At 44.2% G+C, this 22686-nt stretch overlaps 1 protein-coding gene across 11 annotated transcripts in view; it reads left to right on the top strand.

Moving 5' to 3' along the window:
* LOC138755592 (probable C-mannosyltransferase DPY19L4) overlaps positions 1 to 22686 on the top strand; it is a 120265-nt gene that overhangs the window by 9686 nt on the left and 87893 nt on the right. The window contains exon 1 of one of the 11 annotated variants that reach the window (XM_069921863.1): positions 14222 to 14296. The exons of 5 other annotated variants lie outside the window; for them this stretch is intronic. Coding sequence is in view for 4 of the 6 variants with exons in the window: in XM_069921852.1 (XP_069777953.1) it covers positions 14805 to 14855 (51 nt within the window). In the remaining 2 variants the exon portion in view is untranslated. 5 more of the 11 variants (XM_069921860.1, XM_069921855.1, XM_069921853.1 and 2 more) reach the window with 5 other exon arrangements.

Genomic DNA, 22686 nt, shown 5'->3' with positions numbered 1-22686 from the left:
AATCTTGTCAACTTCAATTTACCTTCAGTAAATCAATTCATTCTGCTATTTTCTTCTTGTATTTCACAAAATAGTAAATAGTAACATTTCACCAAATAGTTTCCAAGCCAAATAAAACAAAAAGGATCAACTGTGCTGACGTGTGTCATAAATTATAAAGTTCTGACTTAAGCAGCAATATTTTTTGTTCTTGTGATTTTAAAGAATTTTGGTTACTTGGTCACATTTGCCCAATATTTAAGAATGTGTGCAGTGCAAGAAGCAGTTCGTCGTCATTCACTTTGCTGCCCTTCAAGAAAAGCTTACTCAGTAGGTTGCACAAGAGCTTTCAGACTGACAGTGCCTATTTTCTATTTAAATAGCTGTGTACCCTTCCCTTGTTCTTAACTAAATTTGTTAAGTGTGTGTGTTATACAGTCTTTCGACTTCCGGTAGGACTTCCTGTAAGTGTGCAAAGTGTCACTAACTATGTAATTACAGGGGATGGGACACCCCCACCCCAAATTACCAGAGACGGCAAATTACAGGGTATTTGGATTACAGTGTGTAAAGCCCAGGAGGTTCTGCCTTTCCAGGAATTTCACCAGGGTCCAAGTACGGTCACCACTTGCCTGCAGTGTGAAAAAGCCTTGTGAGACCAAGCACTAACGTGGGGACCATTTCACAGAGCATCTATGCTTTGTTCACAATGACCATCCTGAGTTCCCGTTCTCACACCATCCTGTCCATCTTTGGTCTTCTCCACTGCCAGAATGAAACCCAACATAACTAGAGGAACCACACCTCATATTCTGCCTGATTCATCTAACAGTAGAAACACTAAATTTTCTAATTTCAGGTAAAGAGTCCCCTCTGTCTTTCTTCTTTTCCGTTCCCTCCCTCCTCTTTGGTTCCATCCTCTTCCATCTCCATTTGCCCCCTCCCCCTTTATTCTACTTTTCTCTCCCCCTCCAAACCTTCAGTTCCATCTTGTGTGTCTCTCCCTCTCTCTATTATAGCACACTTGTCATCTGCTCTTATCAGATTTCAGCACTGCTGGCCTTTGTCTCTACTTATCACCCATTCCACTCTGTATAACTCATCCATCACCTGACCCCTTTATTTCTCTTGCCTATCTTGTCTGGTATTCTGCCATCATCCTTCACCCCTCCCTGCTTTCTCAGTCCTCTACTGGCCCCTGTCTAACCCCTCCCAGCCTGTCCTCATTTTACCAGCTATCTTCCCTCTGCATTCTCAGTCTTGATGAAGGGCTCTGACCTGAAATGTCAACATTTCCTTTTGGCCCTATGGCTTGTCTGTATGGCTGCGGAGGCAATGGGGGGGGGGGGGGTGGGGGGAGAGAGACAATTGTTACGTATCCAGTCTGGGGGAGGCATTTTTGTAATAGAGATGGTTGGGATGGGGTGGGGCGTCACCTTGTGGTGGACTTAATGTACCATGATCAACACATATGCCTTGCCCGTGTGGAGCAAGAAGCTGGACATCCTCTAAAAGCTCCCAACTTTGTTGGCGACATCCAGACCAGTCGTTCTGGCTGGTGACTTCAACTGTATAATCGCTGCGGCTGGACGGCACCTCCAGATTCCTGATGGAGACAGTAAAGGACACATAGCTTTGTGATGCCTTCAGCAACCCTGCAGGTGGAGCATGGCCGCAGCCCATCTGGTTGAGGTCAGACGGCTCAGTCAGGTCTTGGATAGGCTTCACCTTCTGGTATTGAAGGCCATCATGGTCAAAACCACCGTCATGCTGGTGTTCTTATCCAACCACATCTCCTATCATCTACAGGAGGACCAGAAGGCAGACAGGAAAATATGGAAGCTGAATGTGAAGGTGATGACCCCATAAAAAGTAGAGGAAGGGGTTTGCTGGTTGGAGAACCGTGCAACCCTTCTTTTATTCCTCAGTGAACTGGTGGGAAGTGACCAAGGAGAACATCAAAAGGCTCTTTAACCTCAAGGGTTTTCGGAGAGAAAAGCAGAAGCAGAGGGAACTGAGCCAACTCAAGACTGACCTGCAGTAACTCCTTCTGCCGTTGAGAGGGAGGAACTACGATAGGTGAAGAGCATCAAGCCATGCTATTCACTTCGGAATCCTCTAAGATACTGAGTCTGTATAGTGGAGCAGGTTGAGACGTGCTCATGGTTCTTCTTCCAAAATGTTCACAGAGGGAACTCTGTGATCCACAGTCTCAAGGAAGGGGACGGCTCAGTCACATCCTTGCAGATGGGTATTCAGAGGATCAGCAGATCCTTTGAAGCTGAACAGTATCACACTAATGCCACAGGCAGAATGGCCTCTCAAAACTTCCTGTCCTCTATCATGGAGGTCTTATATGACAACAGGAGGGGAGACTCTTGACCAGCAAATTACTCTGGGGGCGCTGACAGACTTCATCAGTTCCTTTGGGTCAAGAAAAATTCTCGGAATCAATGAATCAGTTGACTTGTACAAGGCTTTGTGAGACTAGGTTTGTCTAGACCTGCTGGAAGTATACAACACTATGCTCTTGGATGGCAGCATGTCAGACTCCATGAGGAAGGGCATCATCAACCACATCTTTAAATAGAAGGGGGGGAAAAGTCCAGGAATTGGAAACCCAAATCATTGTTAAACATTGACTGCAATATTCTGTCCAAAGCCACTGTCAATCAAGTAAAGTCTGCCCTGGGGCAGGTGATCTAACCAGCTGTATTACTCCTGCTCAGCCCTTGCTGACCTGGTCCGCTGCTGTGTTTTCTCTTCCCTTTAGATCTCTCTTCAGTCCTCTTCTTTTGAGATGGGTGAGGGGTGGGGGTTTTTGTACTCCCGCTCTAGTACCCTGCACCACCAATCCGCTGCTTCCTAAGAGCCAACCACTCTCAACACCCATCTACCGATCGTGGGCACTGCCATTTTGGGTCATGGACTCATAGGATTTTTCTACAGGTGATCTCCTCAGGTGCTTGCTGGCTTTCCCCAGCATTCTCCTTTATTTCAGCTTTCCAACAACCACTTTGTCCTTCACATATCCAGCATATTTGTTTGGCTCTGTTTCCTCAGCCCTCCATCAATTTACACCTCTTCAATATTAGATTGGTTGTCTTCTCTTCCTTTCCCTCTCCCTCTGTTAATCTGTCATTTTCTTTTTGATCCACAGAAGTTATTTTTTTCTGCTCACCACTCCCTTATTTTGCAACTTTATGTTTGAAGTCTGAATATTTCCACTTATGATGCAGCATCATCAGCTGAAACATTCATTCTCCACAGGTGCTGTCTGCCCTTTTGAGTACTTATGGTATTTTCTCCTTTTAATTTGGAATTATAGCATCTGCATTTCATTTACACTTTCATGTGTGGGATTGTTCTAGCCTTTTTTTTAAGCACTTCTATGCTGAGCTCTGCCATCATTGAGCATGGAATGCTCTTGGATTCTTTCCCTCCCATTGGCTGTTTAAGCTCCCACCATCCTCATGATCAGATGTGGTCAGGTTGTAGAGTTTTAATTTGATTTGAAAGTAATTGTATCACTCAAATTAATTGTTGTTTAATAGTTATTTGAGCAATTTCATTAGATTGGGTCTTCATTTGAAGATACACCTGGGGCTGTTTCTTGTCTGCCCTTTGCTGAACCACAATTGATACTATGATAAATAAAATACAGTAAAATCCCCGTTATCCGGAATTCAAGCAACCGGCAAAAAAAATTGCAGAAATATTATTTTATGGGCAGGATGTAGTAGAGAGATGGAAGTCTTTTAAAGATCAGATTTTGAGAGTGCAAAAGCTTTATGTTCCTTTTAGGTTAAAAGGAGGGGCAAAAGGTTTGAGAGAGCCGTGGTTTTCAAAGAATATTGGAAACTTGGTTCGAAGAAAAAGAGAGGCGTACATTAGATATAAGAAGCATGGAGTTAAGGAGATGTTTGAAAGATACATTGAATGTAAGAGGAATCTTAAGAGAGGAATTAGGAAAGCTAAAAGAAGGTATGAGGAAACTATGGCAAGCAGGGTGAAAACTAATCCAAAAGAGTTCTACAAATATGTTAATGGTAAAAGGAAAGCTAGAGACAAAATTGGTCCCTTAGAAAATCAGAGCAGAAAACTGTGTGTGGAGCCTAGAGAAATGGGGGAGATATTGAACAGTTTCTTTTCTTCGGTATTCACTAAGGAGAAGGATATTGAGAGATGTGAGATAAAAAAAGCAAATTGGGTAAATATGGGGAATATAGAGATTACAAAAGGTGTAGTTTTAGGGCTTTTGAAGAATATAAAGGTGGATAAGTCTCCGGGACCAGACAGGATCTTCCCCAGGACATTGAGAGAAGTGAAGGAGGAAATAGCAGAGGCTCTGGCGGTAATTTTCCAAATGTCATTAGATATGGGGATAGTGCCGGAGGATTGGCGCATTGCGCATGTGGTTCCGTTATTTAAAAAGGGTTCAAGGAGGAAGCCTGGCAACTATCGGCCTGTAAGTTTGACGTCTGTGGTAGGTAAATTAATGGAGAAAATTCTTAGAGATAGTACTTATAAACATCTGGATAGACAGGGTCTGATCAGGAGCACTCAACATGGATTTGTGGGAGGAAGGTCATGTTTGACCAATCTGATTGAATTTTTTGAAGAGGTGACTAGGAATGTGGATGAGGGTAGCGCAGTGGATGTTGTCTATATGGACTTCAGTAAGGCCTTCGATAAGGTACGACATGGAAGGTTAGTTAGGAAGGTGCAGTCTTTAGGTATAAATTTTGAGATAGTCAAATGGATTGAACATTGGCTGAAAGGGAGAGGCCAGAGAGTGGTAGTGGATAATTGTCTGTCAGGTTGGAGGCCGGTGACCAGTGGTGTGCCTCAAGGATCTGTATTGGGCCCATTGTTGTTCGTTATATACATTAATGATCTAGATGATGGGCTGGTGGATTGGATTAGTAAATATGCAGACGATACTAAGATAGGTGGAATAGTGGATAATGAAGAAGGTTTTCAAGGATTGCAGAGGGATTTGGGCTGCTTAGAAAAGTGGGCTGAAAAATGGCAGATGGAATTTAATGCTGATAAGTGTGAGGTGCTTCATTTTGGTAAGAAGAATCAGAATAGGACATACGTGGTAAATGGGAGAACATTGATGAATACAGAAGAGCAGAAAGATTTAGGAGTAACGGTACATCGTGCCCTGAAGGTAGAAACTCACGTGAATAGGGTGGTGAAGAAGGCTTTTAGTATGCTGGCCTTTATCAATCATTGCATGGAATATAGGAGTTGGGAGGTGATGTTGAGATTGTATAAGACGTTGGTGCGGCCTAATTTGGAGTTCTGTGTGCAGTTCTGGTCGCCTAATTATAGGAAGGATATAAACAGAGTGGAGAGAGTGCAGAGAAGGTTTACCAGAATGTTACCTGGGTTTAAGCATCTAGAGTATAGGGAGAGATTGGACAGATTAGGTCTTTATTCTTTGGAGCGTAGAAGGTTGAGAGGGGATTTGATAGAAGTATTTAAGATTATGAAAGGGATAGACAGAGTGGATGTGGATAGACTATTTCCGTTAAGAGGAGGAAAGATTAAAACAAGAGGACAAGAATTAAGGGGCAGAGGTTTAGAGGTAACATGAGGGGGAACTTCTTTACTCAGAGAGTGGTAGCCGTGTGGAATGAGCTTCCGGGAGAAATAGTGGCGGCGGAGTCAATTGTATTATTTAAGAAAAGGTTGGACAGGTATATGGATGAGAAGAAGATGGAGGGTTATGGGCATTGTGCAGGGAGGTGGGACTAGAAAGGGGTGTTTGGTTCGGTGTGGACTAGAAGGGCCTAATGGCCTGTTTCCGTGCTGTAATTGTTGTTATGTTATGTTAAAAAAATACAAATGTTTAAAATTGGCGCCATCTAGCGGTTTGTTTGCCAATCACACAACATGCAGTATTCTTCTTTGGCTTGGCTTCGCGGACGAAGATTTATGGAGGGGGTAAAAAGTCCACGTCAGCTGCAGGCTCATTTGTGGCTGACAAGTCCGATGCGGGACAGGCAGACACGGTTGCCGTGGTAAATTGGTTGGTTGGGGTTGGGTTTTTCCTCCTTTGCCTTTTGTCAGTGAGGTGGGCTCTGCGGTCTTCTTCAAAGGAGGTTGCTGCCCACCAAACTGTGAGGTGCCAAGATGCACGGTTTGAGGCGATATCAGCCCACTGGTTGTGGTCAATGTGGCAGGCACCAAGAGATTTCTTTAGGCAGTCCTTGTACCTTTTCCTTGGTGCACCTCTGTCACGGTGGCCAGTGGAGAGCTCGCCATATAACACGATCTTGGGAAGGCGATGGTCCTCCATTCTGGAGTCGTGACCCACCCCGCGCAGTTGGACCTTCAGCAGCGTGGACTCGATGCTGTCGGCCTCTGCCATCAACCGGCAAATACACTTATCCAACATCTACCAATCCCCAAGGGTGCTGGATACTGGGAGTTTTACTGTAGTCGAGTGAAGGAGATGTCAGGTGATGAGGGGTACTTGTGGTGTGCATTTGTACTGCTGATGATGATCCACAGTGCCTCATGGGTACACAAATGAAGATACTCAGTCTGTTTTGGGTTCAAACAAGATATTACAGATGCTGGAATCTGAAACTAAACACAATGAAGTTCCAGTCCGTAACACTGACCACTCTTTTTCTTCCACTGATGGTGCTTGATCTGTTGATCAAGCAATCCAGCAGATTGCATTTAGCTATCTTGTCTAGTTTGATGGTTGTGCTACATGGTAGAAGATGTCCTCAATGACTTTGCTCCATAGGAACTGTATGATGGTCACTTCCTTCAATGTTATTGTGAACAGCTGCAAAGATAGAATGGTGAGAATGAGGTGAGATAGATTTATCCCTCTTGTTGGTTCATTCATTCCCTGCCACAGATCCAGTTATGTTATTGTGAACACAGCCAGCTTGGCCAACATGTCACTCTTGAAGATGAATACCAAAATCTCTCGTTCGCAATACATCATAAACTCACTACTTTCAGCTTTTCAAATTGAAGAACCATATGAAAGAGGATGATCGCTAGTAATTGGGAGGATGTTTCCTTGTCCATGTTTGACCTGATATAACAAAACTTTATGGTCTTTATGAATACCTTTATAGATAAATTTTTATCAAGCATTTGCTAAGTATGTCCATATTTTTATGTATTGATGTATTGTAAATTTTAATTCATACACAAGCTATTTCCTTCAATTTGTGTACCAATACACTGCCATCTCTGTTGGACAGGGCATACTTAGGGTTTGTGATGGAGGAGCCTGACACGTCGTTTGTAAACGATAATCCTGTGAGTACATTGCTTGGCCAGTCTAGGGCACAGAATATAGAATAAAAACAGGGCCGTTGGCTCAAAACATCTGTGCTGACTCTGATGTAAACTGCACATCTTGCAGTGCACAAAAGTGTTGGAGAAACTCAGCAGAACTTGCTGCACCTGCTCTCTATCCCTCCATTCATAAGCGCAGTAGAAATAGCCACAGGAGTAGGCCATCTGCTCTGTCAAGCCTCTCTACCATTCAACAAGATCATGGCTGATCTGGCTTTGGACTCAGTACCTTCCTCTCAGAAGCCACAATTCTCCAAAAATCTATCTACCTGTGTCTTAAATATATTTAATGAGACAGCCTCTACTGTTCTCTTGGGCAGATTATCTTGCTTACTCAGGTGCCTCAATCCGTCTTCAATGCTGCATTTGTTACCTGCTCCCATTGATCCCCCATCGTCCTGGCATCTCCCCAAATTTCGACTCCAATCCCACCACGTTTGCAGGAACAACCATTCCAAGTGGATTGGACTGGAAGCAACTTTTCCACATCTGAATTCTGGTCCATGCTCTTTATCCTTTTATTGCTGTTGGGACACAACTGTTAGGCTGATTCGGCTATTCCAAAGCCGGTTAAAGGGCCTGCCATCGCAATGCCGCAGCCCGGGAAGGTCGCCTCCCTGAGCCGACACCTCGTTCCTCTTTCCTCCTGGGATACTGTCGCATTTGTGGCCCGAAATGTGAAATTAATAACACCATCACCACATGCTTTACCAGTTGAACATCTCAGTGTCTTTATTTTCCTGCTTCCCTTATTTCATCATCCTGCACCTTCCACCTCCAGTGCATACCATCTGACTTCCGGTCAGGTTAATACATATCATGCATATTCATTATCATGACATCCCTCCTTTCACCAGAAATAAACTTTATATCTTTATGTTTAAATGTAAATACTTTAACAATATCAATAGCATTTTTCTGCCTTCTGAATAAAACAACTTCAAATTCAAAACAAAAACAACTTCAAATTCCCTCTTCACAAAATGTAACATAAACATATTATAACCAAATGTAATATAATAGCTCAACGGTTCTTCTGTAATTATACTAATACAATGCTCACCTCATATGCAAAATGTAAACATTTAAATTTATACACCTCACATGTTTAAATTCCAATACTTTCGGTTTTTTTTCATTTAATACCAAATAGTTGACTAAACAAAAATGCAATTCATGCAGCACTCATACATGTACTTTATGATGTATTGATCAAATCACTGTCCAAATGTTCCCATTATCATTTCTCTTCCTTGGTGAGTAACATTACTGCGCTTCATTGAAACTCATTCCAACTATCACAAACTTACACTTTCGTGATAATGCGGGCACGATTAGAAATATGGCACAAAATCTTCATATCGCTTAGGTGGTTTCCTGTCCCATCTCGGCCTTCCTGCAATGCTACTGTTGCAACTTGGTTGTTCACCCTCAGCACCAGAAACACTGCTCGCTGCGGCCTCTGGTGTTTCTGGTACTCTGGCCACTTCATCAGGAATTCTGGTAACTACCTCTGGAACATCATCTAGTCCCTCAGGTTGAGCATCTCGTATTGGACTTCCAACCACTTCACTCGGTGTCGCTCTGGATTGGTACTTTTTGACACCAGACAGGTTTCTTTTGTACAGGACTCCATCTGGAGACTTGACTGTCACCATACTGCCGCTTCTGGATACAACCGTGTAGGATTGATGGTAATAAGGTGTGTCTAGCTTACCACCACTCTCTTGCCTCACAAGAACATTATCTCCAGGCATGATGTCTGAGTACCTGGCCCACGCCTCGAGTCTGCATACAGCTTTGCTGCTCCCTTCTTTTCAGCATCGTGGTCCCTCATCTCCTGGTCGTCCCGGATTTCCTTTATTTCGGGCATTTTTGTGCAGATTTTCCTCCCAAAAAGTACTTCTCCTGGACTTTTTCCTGTGGTGGCATGAGGCGTGGCCTGATAGACAGCTACATAGGATAGCAATGCTTCTCTCCAGTTCTCTCCTTCTGCATGAGCAATCCATAATCGTTTTTCGATGGACTGATTTTGTCTCTCTACTTCCCCATTGGCTTGCGGCCATTTAGGAGTTACTTTATGATGGTGGATACCTGTGGTCCTCATGTATTCATCAAATGTCTCTGAAATGAACTGTGGACCATTATCACAGGCAATCCATATCTCGTGAAGATCTCTGCCAATGCTTGTATTGATTTTTCAGTGGTCGTTGACCTCATCACAGAGTACTCATAGTATCTGCTGTAGTAATCTACCTCTACCATGATTGACTCACCAGTTGGTAAAGGTCCGAGAAAATCAACAGCTACATCGATACACGGTCCTGTCGGGAGTTGCGTACTCCGGATCGGCTCTGGAGGATTACTCCTACTTGTGAGTTGACACCCATGGCAGGTTTTGACGAATTTCTCTGTGTCTTTATCACAACCTGGCCACCATACTTTACTCCTGAGGTTTTGCTTGGTACCAACAATACCTAGGTGTCTTTCATGAGCTAATGATACGATCTTCGGTCTCAACCTCTGTGGTATCACCAATCTACACCCCCTCAATACACACTGCCCGATGCAACAAAGTTCGTCTCTAATGGGAATATATGCCTTGTGAATGCACTTGTCCCATTGTCCACTTTGGATACATTCTCTAACTTCCATGAGTTCCGAGTCATGTTCAGACTCTCTCTCGACTTCCCTTGTCACAGCTTCCAGTGTCGACTGAATAGCTACGAAGCATACAAAACTCTCTGCTTCTGTCCCCAATTCTGACTTGGATTGTGGGCATCCATCTTTCAACAATCTGGACAGCGGATCAGCAATGTTTGCTTTCCCGGCAATGTGAACTACTCTGTACTTGTACGGTTGTAGTCTGAGCACTCATCGTTCTATCCTGGCACACGGTTTGGACCTGGCGGCATAGATCACCTCCATTGGTTTATGGTCCGTGATGAGTTCAAATTCAATGCCATACAAATATGCATGGAATCTCTCGCAGGCCCATACAAGTCCGAGTGCTTCTTTCTCTGTCTGAGAATATCTTCTTTCCACATCGGTCAAAGATCTGCTGGCATAGGCAATGATTCTTGGTCCCACATCACGCATCTGGACCAACACAGCTCCTAAACCAACAGTACTAGCATCTGCTATGACTTTGGTTGGTGCAGCCGGATCATAATACCCAAGAGTATCGACATTCGTCAGACTTTGTTTCAGAGCTGTGAATGCTTCCTTCTGTTCAGAGCCAAAATGGAATGGTACACCTTTCCTGGTTAGTTTCCTCAATGGTTCTGCCAGTGTAGCAAAGTTAGGGATGAACTTTGCGCAATAATTAACCAATCCCAAGAAGCTCCTCATCTCCGTTGCATTCTGGGGTTCACGTGCATCTGCAACAGCTTTCACCCTGACATCAGCTGGGTTCAGTCCTTCCCGTGTAAGCCTGTGTCCCATGAAGCCCATCTCTGAGACACCAAACTGGCACTTGTCTCCATTCACGGTAAGGCCTTCCCCCTGTAGTCTGGATAGCACACACGTCAACCGTCTGTCATGCTCTTCCTTTATAGCCGCATGGACTATGATGTCATCAGAAATGTTGGCAACTCCAGGAATGCCTTGAATCACTCGATGGATTTCGTACTGCTAGATCTCAGGAGCTGCATTGATGCCGAATGATAGTCTCTTGTACCGGTACAATCCACAGTGAGTCACAAATGTTGTCACGTCCCTGGATTCTGGGTCCAGCTCTAATTGATGATAGCCCCATTTTAAATCAATTTTTGAGAACACCCCTGACTGGTAGTTAACTCCTGAAGTACTTCCTCCACTGTTGGTATGGGGTGTCGATCTCGAATTATAGCTTCATTGGCCATCCTTATATCAACACACAGTCTTATGTCACCATTTGGTTTGGGCACGATCACTACTGGGCTGACCCATTGTGTTGAATGTTCTACAGGTTCAATAATGTCTTGCTCAATCAACTCTTTGATTTTGGCCTCGACTTTCCCACGAAGTCCAAATGGAGTTCTGTGCACTGGTTGCGCCTTGGGTTTGACCGTTTTGTCCACTGCTAGCTTTAGTTGTCGACCTTTCAACTTTCCTATTCCCTGGAAAACCGGGGAATTCTTGCTTCATATCCTCGTATGACTAAACTGAATTGACATGAGCTCCAATATGAAGTATTGCCAGGTCTTGCGCCGTGCGTCTACTCAGCAATGGTTCTCTCCTCTCGTCTATGACAACAAACTCTGCTTCGGTGTACTTGTCACCAGCTTCAACAGTCGCAGTTAAACATCCAATGGTCTGCAATGGCTTAGTTGCTGTGTATGAATACAGTTTCTTTGAACACTTCTTTGATGTACAAATGATCTTTTTTCTTTTCAATTTCTCCCATAAATGTCGGTCAATTACATTACTGTCACTGCCTGAAACTACAATGACCGGAACTGTCACACCACCAATTATCACTGGGACCTTCTCATGATGTACATCATTCAATGTAAATTGATAGTATTTCTGCCCATCCTGGTTGTCATCATCATCGTCACTTTCTGGGTCACCTTCTATATGGTGAATAGTGCCTTTCTTTCCAGGACACTTTCCTTTCCCCCAAGCTTTGCCCTTAGAAGCTGTACTCTTCCCATTCTGGTTTGCATTTGACTTGCTTTTGCACTTCTTTGCAAAGTGCTCTTTGCCTCCACACTTTCTACAAACTTTGCCTTTTGCTGGGCAGCATGGGTCTTTTCCAAAATGACCTCTGTCTCCACATCTGTAACACTCCAAGTCATGTGTTGGCATATTTCTTGGCTGGCTATGGCTATGCAAGTGCCTATTTACTTGTTGACCAACTTTGTCTTTACTGGGCTGGCTTGAGTTGTCAACAGTCTCTAATGCAGCAGCCATTGTTAAAGCATTGGTAAGTTTCAACTCACCCCCTTTTTCCAGCAGTTGCCTCCTGAGTTTGTCTGATCTGCAGTGCTGCACAACTTGATCCAATAACTGGTTGTCCAAATCAGCTACCACGTAATTGCATCCCACAGCCAGTTGTCGCAATCTCGTCACGTAGTGGGCAACCGTTTCTCCATCTTCTTGTTTTGTCTTGCGAAACAAATGGCGTTGAAATGTAGCATTCGGTGTCACCACATAGTGTGCATTCAATGCATCAATGGCTTTCTGGTATTCCTCCTTCCTTCCAGTATTCAAAAGCGTCTTAAAAGTTTCCCGCACTGCGGGTCCTGCGGTGAAGAGAAGTAGCGCCCTCCGCTGCGCTTTCTGTTCCTCCGTACTGCTATCGAGAAATAGGCCACGACTGTCGGCGTAGGCTTCAAATTCTTCCAGCCATGCCTTCCACTTCACACTCACAGTGCTTGCATCACCCGTCGGGTCAAAATGAGGAACACCTCGAAGTGCTAGAAATTCAGCTCCTGTGACTGCCATGAAGAAAACCTTCCAGCTCAAAGCCAACGATTCAAAATCCAAAATGTTTATCCTCGTCGCCAATGTCACATTTGTGGCCCGAAATGTGAAATTGATAACACCATCACCACCTGCTTTACCAGTTGAACATCTCAGTGTCTTTATTTTCCTGCTTCCCTTATTTCATCATCCTGCACCTTCCACCTCCAGTGCATACCATCTGACTTCCGGTCAGGTTAATACACATCATGCATCTGATGAAATGGTGCAGCCGAGATAGGTAAACTGGTTGACCGTTTTGAGTTTTGTGTGCCCGATGGAGATGTGGGGGGGCTGGTAGTCATGGTGGGGAGCTGCCTGATGGAGGACCTCAGTTTTCTTCAGGCTGACTTCCAGGCCAAACATTTTGGCAGTTTCCGCAAAGCAGGACGTCAAGCGCTGAAGAGCTGGCTCTGAATGGGCAACTAAAGCGGCATCATCTGCAAAGAGTAGTTCACGGACAAGTTTCTCTTGTGTCTTGGTGAGAGCTTGCAGGCGCCTCAGATTGAAGAGACTGCCATCCGTGCGGTACCGGATGTAAACAGCGTCTTCATTGTTGGGGTCTTTCATGGCTTGGTTCAGCATCATGCTGAAGAAGATTGAAAAGAGGGTTGGTGCGACAATGAGATAGACAACAGACTCGCCAAGGCAAATAGCGCCTTTGGAAGACTACACAAAAGAGTCTGGAAAAACAACCAACTGAAAAACCTCACAAAGATAAGCGTATACAGAGCCGTTGTCATACCCACACTCCTGTTCGGCTCCGAATCATGGGTCCTCTACCGGCACCACCTACGGCTCCTAGAACGCTTCCACCAGCGTTGTCTCCGCTCCATCCTCAACATCCATTGGAGCGCTCACACCCCTAACGTCGAGGTACTCGAGATGGCAGAGGTCGACAGCATCGAGTCCACGCTGCTGAAGATCCAGCTGCGCTGGATGGGTCACGTCTCCAGAATGGAGGACCATCGCCTTCCCAAGATCGTATTATATGGCGAGCTCTCCACTGGCCACCGTGACAGAGGTGCACCAAAGAAAAGGTACAAGGACTGCCTAAAGAAATCTCTTGGTGCCTGCCACATTGACCACCGCCAGTGGGCTGATAACGCCTCAAACCGTGCATCTTGGCGCCTCACAGTTTGGCGGGCAGCAGCCTCCTTTGAAGAAGACCGCAGAGCCCACCTCACTGACAAAAGGCAAAGGAGGAAAAACCCAACACCCAACCCCAACCAACCAATTTTCCCTTGCAACCGCTGCAATCGTGTCTGCCTGTCCCGCATCGGACTGGTCAGCCACAAACGAGCCTGCAGCTGACGTGGACTTTTTTACCCCCTCCATAAATCTTCGTCCGCGAAGCCAAGCCAAAGAAAGAAGAAAGAAAGAATACACATCATGCATATTCATTATCATGACAGCTACCACTTTCGATTACGCTTATGGGTAGGCGAAGCACTCCTCTCAATAACGATTTCCTCCACACAAATGAAAGGCGGCGACGAGCAGCTGACTGGGCGTTAGGAACCGTGTGAGAGTAGGTCCTTGCTTCCAGGGAGGCTTGTTTTGAAGCAGTCGGACCGCATTATCTGCAGCACCGGCGCGGGGGATTCCGGCTGGAGAACGGGGTCAGTTTGTGACTTGCCTGTCTCTCACGTTGCCGTGAGCACCTTAACAAATGGTATTGTCCGCGTTGGAATGTCTCGACTCTATCAAGGGCGATCCAGTCGCTTGGTATTTCTGAAAAAAAGCCTGCATGATCTCTGAGGGCAGCGCGCAGGTAGGTGGGTCGGGAGGAGCTGCCGGCGCTCTCCGGGAGAGACGCTGCGGCTGGGTGCATGGTTCGGGCTCCTGCAACTTCATTCCGTCCCTTTTCAAACATTTAGTACGGTGGCGTGGACATTTCTCTCTCGCACTGGCTGCGCCCGCGCGGACTCGGTGTCTTCGCAGGAGGATGGATGACCAGAAATGTGAATTCGGTCGGGAAATTAGAGCGCCGTTTCCCATTTTCTTTTCCCATGTCGGTATCTCGAATCTGTGCGGACATGGACAGTGGCAGGAGCCCCTTTATTCACCGTTCATCCCAGGCTCGCACGGTAAAGACGAGATAGCGTTTCTTACATCGTTTGAGAAGATCACTTTTGTGTGGGAAGAACAACGTTCAAGATCATCTTTGATTATTTTTGAACTGAAGCCTGAGAGTGATGTGTAAATAATGACTCCACCTGCTTTCTCCAGCCATGGGTTCCAGCCTTTTTTGTTGGCTCTGTGGAGCAATCCATGCGATTAAGCCGACAGAGGCAAGACCCCACAACTCGCCCTCCACGACATTAATGATTTATGCTGGTGCGGCCTCATGCACCCATGATGAGTTTGGCGACATCATCCGTTTGGCTGCAATCTTCCACTCTAACCTTAAATTTACTTGGTTCATCTCTGGCAATCAATCTCCCTGTCTCCATCTTGGGAGACAAACTCATAACAGACTTTTTCTACCAACCCACCAACTCCCACAGTTACCTCGATCACAACTTTATACATCCTGTCACGTGTAAGGATTCTATTCCTTTCTCAAAATTCCTCCATCTCTGTTGCATCTACTCCCAAGATTAAATCTTCCTCATCCATTTATCCTCCATTTCCCATGCATCTGCCATGGCCTCCTCCTCCCCCAGCTTCCTAACCTACTAGCCTCTGGAACCAATATATCATGCTCCACAGTTTCTGCAACCTACATCAAAATCCCACTACCAAACTAATTTTCCCTTCTCTCTTTTCCCCCTTCTGCAGGAAATGCTTCCTCTGTGACTCCACTTATTCCTTCCCACCCATCCTCACTTTGGAACCTATCCCTGTGACTGCAGAAAATGCCACACTAGCACCCACACATCCTCCCTCATCACCATTCAGAGTCCCAAACGAATTGATACTTCACATGAATATGCAGAGATCATCTGCTGCATCCAGTGCTCCCATTGTGGACTCCTCTACATCAGAGAAACTGGACGAAGATTGAGCATCTTTGTTCTGTCTTCTGTAAATCCCAGTGACAACCCATTTCAAATCCCTGTCCCATTCCCGTGCCAACAGATCTATCATTAATCTCATGCACTACCAGACTGACACCACCCACAAATTGGAAAAATAGCTTCTCATATTCTGTCTGAGCGCTCTCCAAACAGATGGTCAGATAACATTAACATCAACTTCTCTGGTTTCCATTTAGCCCTACATCCCTGCCCCTCCCCCACCCCCAGTCTCTCATTCTCTATATGTCAGTCTTCCTTCCTCCAGCTCCCTTCCCTTTACCCCCCCTCCCCCACTCTCTCCCAATCCACAGGAACATAAGAGTGTTAGAGAGGATCACTGGAGCCTTGCGCCAACCAACAGCCAGAGTGTTCATACATTTTCAACCTCTTGTTGCTGTAGTCAGAGGTTCCCACCTGTTTCAAAAGGGCATCAATCATCCCGGTGCCCAAGAAGAGTAGTGTGATCTGCCTCAATGACTATCACCCAGTTGCACTAACATCTATTGTGATGAAATGCTTTGAGATGCTGGCCAGAATTAACATATACCTAAGCAAAGGACTGGATCCACAGCAGGCGCAATATCCCTGGCTCCACTCAGCTCTGGATCACCTCGAAAATAGCAGCCCATACATACAGCTGATCTTTGTGAGAGTAAGCTTGCCATAAAACAAACAGAACACAGAAGAACCATTTCAGTGCTTAACAGTTTCTTTATTCAACGTTGATAACACTAGCAGGAGTGAGGTCAACTCAATCAGCCTTTTGGCACATCTTATATAGTACTTTTGCCATGAGCTATATGCAGTTTCAAAAGTTAATTGCACAGATTTATTGCAGCTGATTGATCCAGTTTTTCATTAACATCCATCCTTGTGGTTTTTACAGATATGCAACTTAATTAACTTTAGATAGGTTAATCTTTGGTTATTCTATGTTATTTGAGCCCTGTCTTGTGATTTTGTTTTCAAACATATCTGGCAACCTTGTATTTGGGTAACCTTGTTTCAGTCTATTGTTTAATTGTGATTCTTTATCTGCAAGGCTTGCAAATCTTTATTAGTCTCCACACAGAGGAGATCCCTTTCCCATAACATTTGACATCCTTGTTTGACATTCTTCAACATTTCTTTCTTTCAACATTCCATGATAACTATGAAAGGACAGAAGGCTACTTCGTGCAACACACTTTTACAAAGACAGCATAAAAGCAGTACAGCTACAAGGATAGCTAGGAGTATAATAAAACTTTTTTCCAGTCACCGGATCCACCCAGTGCCAAACCATTGTGCAAAGGGGTAGGTGTAATAGTTATGTATATATATCCGCACTAATTTCTTATAAGTCCAGTATCTATTTTTGCATGTGGCTCACCAAATTAGAGATGTTTTTAGAGCTATCAGGAATATATGTACAACAATCTTGACCTATAATTTTACAAGTCCCCCCCCACGATCAGCCAGAATAAAGTCAAGGGCCATTCATTTGTAGATCTCCGCGGTATGGATGGCAAGCATCTCTGCTGATTGTTGAGAAACAGCCTCTCCAGCTTCTTGGAGCTCCTTAGCCGTGTCATTAGCCAATAGCTCCAACGCTGAGGCCCAACTTAGCCTGCAATGTCACCCACATATTAAACAATGCTGGAAATAGCACTTTCAGCCAATTCAGTACTGTTTCCTCAGTCAATTTCGCCAGCTCAGTGTTTAATGTTCCATTTGCACATTCTACTATTCCTGCCACCTGGGGGCGATGGGAGCAGTGAAATTGGTGCTGGATCCCCAATTCCTTATATAATTCTTCATTTATCCTGGCTACAAGTGAGGACCATTATCTGAACTGATTGGCTCAAGCATTCCACAGCAGGGAATCATTTCCCTTAAGAAAATCTTAACTAACAGTCAAAGCAGTATTGTTGGTGGTTGGGATAGCCTCCATCCACCAATTAAAACCAACCACTATCACCAAGCAACATTTACACCACTGCTCTCATGATAATTCAATAAAATCTAATTATAAACAAAAAAAATGACCTCCTGGCATGGTGTCCCTTTACTGACATTGTGTTATTGACTTAAAGCAGTTCTTTCCTCTTTTTAAGTCTGTTTCACTAAAATTTGGATGCCACCATGTCTGCAGAAAAGTATTTATCATTTCCTCCTTGCCCCAGGTGGGCATCATTGTGTATATAATCAAGTAACAAGGGTAAAAAGATATCAGGTACAGATGTTTGGCCAGCTGGCATAACCCATAACTGAGTATCGGGATGTGGGGCACAGCCCAAAATCCCATCATTGTTTCTCAATGGCAGAAGTGTCCCTCTGCTGATCGTGCACTTGTTACATGTCTCGCAAATCAGGTCTGTCAACTAAATATAATACAGCTTGTTTATCCCTCACTGGGGCTCTCACTCAGGGCTTTCTGCTGTTTATAGGCAAAAGAATGCAGACTGAATGAAATGACTAATTCACATACTGAAAAATGGAAAGCTCTGTGCAGAACTTTGGGAATATGGGAAAACTCCGGATTATGTAGTGCCTCTACACTTCTGCATTCCCTGAAAATCTAAATACTTTTGCGCCTCTGGGCAGTCATTCACCCACTGGTCATTTTGCTGTATTATTTTGTCCATCTTCCCATTTCTAAACTTGAAACTGTCCCTAGATTCTCAAGTTTATGCCAACAAGTAAAATATTACTATTAATTTAAACCATTTTCTGCATACTTGAACTTTTTAATACAGTATTATGATTGCTTTATCCATATTAACACGAGCAATGTTTCCTACTGACAAAACTACAGCTCATCATTTTCTCATCCTCTCTCATTGCAACTGCCTACCGCTGCATTTTGTCAATATCCCCTAGATCATTCTAATATTCTGTCTAGGAGTCAAAGTAATATAAATGTTCAGTTTTTACTCTTAACGTTTTAATTGTCTTGTCCACAAAGCCTGCTGTTTGCTGCTTCTACCTATACAGAACATTTTCTCTTTGGTTTTCTAGTCTCCTTTTGCTGAATTGCTGCATTTTAATGTCATGCAAACATTCAGCCCATCAGAAATAGTAGGAACTTGTTAAATAGTAGGAATGTTCCACTTAACTACTTTCTGATTGGCTTACCTTTGACCGTTTACAGGAACTACAGGTTATGACTGAATGTTTGAAGCTTTATTTGAAATAGGTTTAGCTTCAAAGGAGAATAGATGAGCTTAAAGGGTCATCATCTTAAAGAAACGGTGCTTTTAACAAAAGCAAGAGTGGTTTAAAAGTGAATATTCTAAGATGAAACAAACAGCAATACAGGTACAAATCTGCACCGCAGCAAGCATTTTGAAACAGTGTTTTCTCAACCCATTTTGTGTCACACATCACAGGAAAAAAGGACAGAAGCAGGCCATTTGGCCCATCGAGTCCACTCTGTGAAATCTCCCTGAGCTAAACTGTTCTCGCATCTAGTTCCAAGTTCCAGCCTTGTCCTCATTTCCCATGATTCCCTGACTGATTAGATGCCTATCAATTTCCTCTTCAAATTCCCCCAATGATCCTGCCTCCACAGCTGCATGTGGCAACAAATTCCACAAATCCACTACCCTCTGGCTAAAGAAATTTCTCATCTCTGTTGTAAATTGATACTTTTTAATTCTAAGACTGTGCCCTCTTGTCCTGGAATCACCCAACAGGAGAAACATCTTATTTATATCCACTCTATCTAATCCATTCATTATTCAAAATGTTTCTATGAGATCCCCTCTCATTCTTTTATATTCTAATGAATAGAGTCCAAGAGCCGCTAAGCGTTTCTCATATATTAGCCTTCTTATTCCTGGAATAATTCTGGTAAACCTCCTCTGTACCCACTCCAACCTTGCTATATTCTTTCTAAAGCCACTTGAACACTTTCCAGTGATCCCAATAATCGATTGGCATTTAAAGAAGCAAGTGTGAAAGCAAAATCTGCTTAATGCCAGTGTCAGATGATGTCATCTCACACTGGGGATTGCTGACCTTGACCCCTAGTACAATCGCTGGTGACTGCAGATCAGGCAAGTGTGAAACTGCCAATTTCATTGCAGGCACTTCCTATTAAAGGTAGAACAGATCAAATGCTGGGGATAAACCCTTGCAAGTGTGAAAGCATTCAGTGTCCCAGTTAGGAGAGGTCTAGTATTAAACACCAAACCCCCATTCCTATCCCAGGACACTGAACAGCCAATTTACTGGGATGCAAATGTGAAAGGGGCTTAAGATATGGGGTCCAAAACTGCTGACAGTACTCCAAATGAGGTCTCACCCAAATGAGGTCACACCCAAATGAGGTCTCACCCAAATGAGGTCTCACCCAAATGAGGTCTCACCCAAATGAGGTCTCACCCAAATGAGGTCTCACCCAAATGAGGTCTCACCCAAATGAGATCTCACCAGTGTCCCATAGGGTCTCATCAACACCTTTATTCTTATACACAATCCCCTTTGAAATGAATGCCAACATAGCATTCGCCTTCTTAACTGCCAATCCAACCTGGAGGTCAACTTTCAGGTTATCCTGCATGAGGACCTCCAAGTCCCTTTGTACTTCTGAGGTTTGAATTTTCTCCCCATCCAAATAATAATCTGACCATTTATTTCCTCTACCAAAATGCACAACTGTACATTTCTCAACATTATAGCTCATCTGCCTTTTCTTTGCCCATTCTCCCAAGCTGTCCAAGTCTCTCTGCAAGCTTTCAATTTCTTCTACACTTAGTACTCTATCATCTATCTTGGTGTCATCTGCAAACTTTGTCATGAAACCATTTAATCCACAATATACACTGTTTAAAAAAAAAGCGGCCCCAACACTGACCCTTGCGGAACACCACTAGAAACAGGCAACCAACCAGAATAGGATCCCTTTATTCTCATCCTTTGCTTCCTGCCTTTCAGCCAATGCTCTACCCAATCTATTATTTTTCCGGCAATTTCATGGGCTCTCATCTTATTAAGCAGCCGCTTATGCGGCACCTTGGCGAAGGCCTTTTGAAAATCCAAATACACAACATCCACAGCCTCTCCCTTGTCCAACCTTCTTGAGATTTCCTCAAAAAATTCCATTAGGTTGGTCAGGCAGGATCGTCCCTTCATGAAACCATGTTGGCTTGGGCCTATCATGCCATGCACCTCCAAGTATTCCATAACCTCGTCCTTGAATCTCGATTTCAATATCTTTCCAACTACAAAGGTCAGGCTAATGGCCTCCCTCCTTTTTAACAGCAGAACTACATTTGCAACCTTCCAATCCTCGGGAACCATGCCCGAGTCTATTAATTTCTGGAAAATCAATTCCAATGCCGCTACAATCTCCAAGGTCACCTCTTTCAGAACCCATGGATGCACCTCATATAATGTACATCTCAATCCGATCCCCTTCTTAATGTCCCCATTTGGGGCAGTCTAAGTCAATACAGCCAAACAGAATTTTTTTTTATCCAAGGCATTTCCCTGCAAAGCAAAAAAACCACAGCATGCAGTTAAGCTTGTAATGAAAGAGTACCAACTCTAAATTTGCAAAGTTGTCATGCTGCATTTCCAATGATTTCCACAGATCGACTGATACCAGCAATGTTCTTCATATAATTAACATGAAACTTCTTACCCTTTTAACAAATATTCAATTACTTCTGCCTTAAATATTCAAAGACTCTGCTTATACTGTCATTTGAAGAGTTCCAAAGTAGTCAACTTTCTAAAAGCAATAAATGTCTACTATTTTAAGGAAAAAAAATGATTGCAGAAGAGCAAACCTGATGATCAGACAATGGTGTTCACCTTCTATTGTGTTGATAAATCAATTCTTTTTATATTGCCTCAAAATTTTTCTCAATTTTTATAGCAAATTCCAGGTCTTTAATCTGAAATGTTAATTCAAGGCCATTTCATGACAGGCCTTCACCTGGAGGCTGGCTGCAAGAGCGGATCTAAAACTTAAAACTTACCTTTCAGACAGCAGCTCTAAAAGGCTGCTCCAGCATCCCATTCATATCAAGAGGTACCTCGTAGTGCCCTCCGGAGCCAATGGAGGTGAGGCGATTGGTGCCACAGCGCCAACCGTCATGAATACATTGCAGAACAATGGCTATCTTTTGTACCCATAATCCTCCATGCAGCTGGAACAGCTCTGTGATTCCCAGAACAATTCCAGCTGCATGGGGGATTATGGGTAAGGAGGGCAGCCATTTCTCTGCCACATTTTGAGATGCAGAGAGTGACCCCGAAGGCTGAAGCGGCCCGCTGAGGCTGACATGGCCCTTATTGGCTGCCTCCTGATGGCTCCTGCTGCCCCGATGGCCCTCGCTGACAGCTCCTGCTGCCCCGACGGTCCCCGCTGATGGCTCCCACTGCCCCAATGGCTCCTGCTCGCTGCCCCTGCCTTGAGGGGTCATGGAGGGAGAGGGGTGAGTGGGGAGATAGGTCGCTGGCTGACGGCATCATCAGCCCGCCTCTAACCAGCTGCTTGCAGCAGCTGTACATTCAGGTCAGGCAGCGAAGCACAGCGCTCCACCGATTATCCTTCCCCGAGAAGGGTTGGAATCGGCGCCTCAGAGCCGGCCACGGCGCATTTAGAGAGGTATGTCTTTAGGCGTAAGGGCGACGAACCTCCACCTTTGCAGACCAGTGTTTTCCCTGCTTGAAAGTGCCTTCAGCTGCTTGACTGCTGTATATTATCAGAATACCATGTTTCTTATTTTAATTTTAACCATTTGTGGTTTTTAAATGTCCCATTTAATTTTTATTTCAATATTCATCACTATTTTGAGTAATGCATATTACAGGGTTACAGTTGTGATACTTGCAAACCTCCACTTAGCATCTTCTACTTTGATGTCCATCTTATCCAAATAATTTAGCTGGGTATTTTTAATTT

This window comes from Narcine bancroftii, chromosome 2 (assembly GCF_036971445.1).
Source record: "Narcine bancroftii isolate sNarBan1 chromosome 2, sNarBan1.hap1, whole genome shotgun sequence".
Taxonomy (NCBI): Eukaryota; Metazoa; Chordata; class Chondrichthyes; order Torpediniformes; family Narcinidae; genus Narcine; species Narcine bancroftii.
This window is presented reverse-complemented; position numbering and strand designations above follow the sequence as displayed.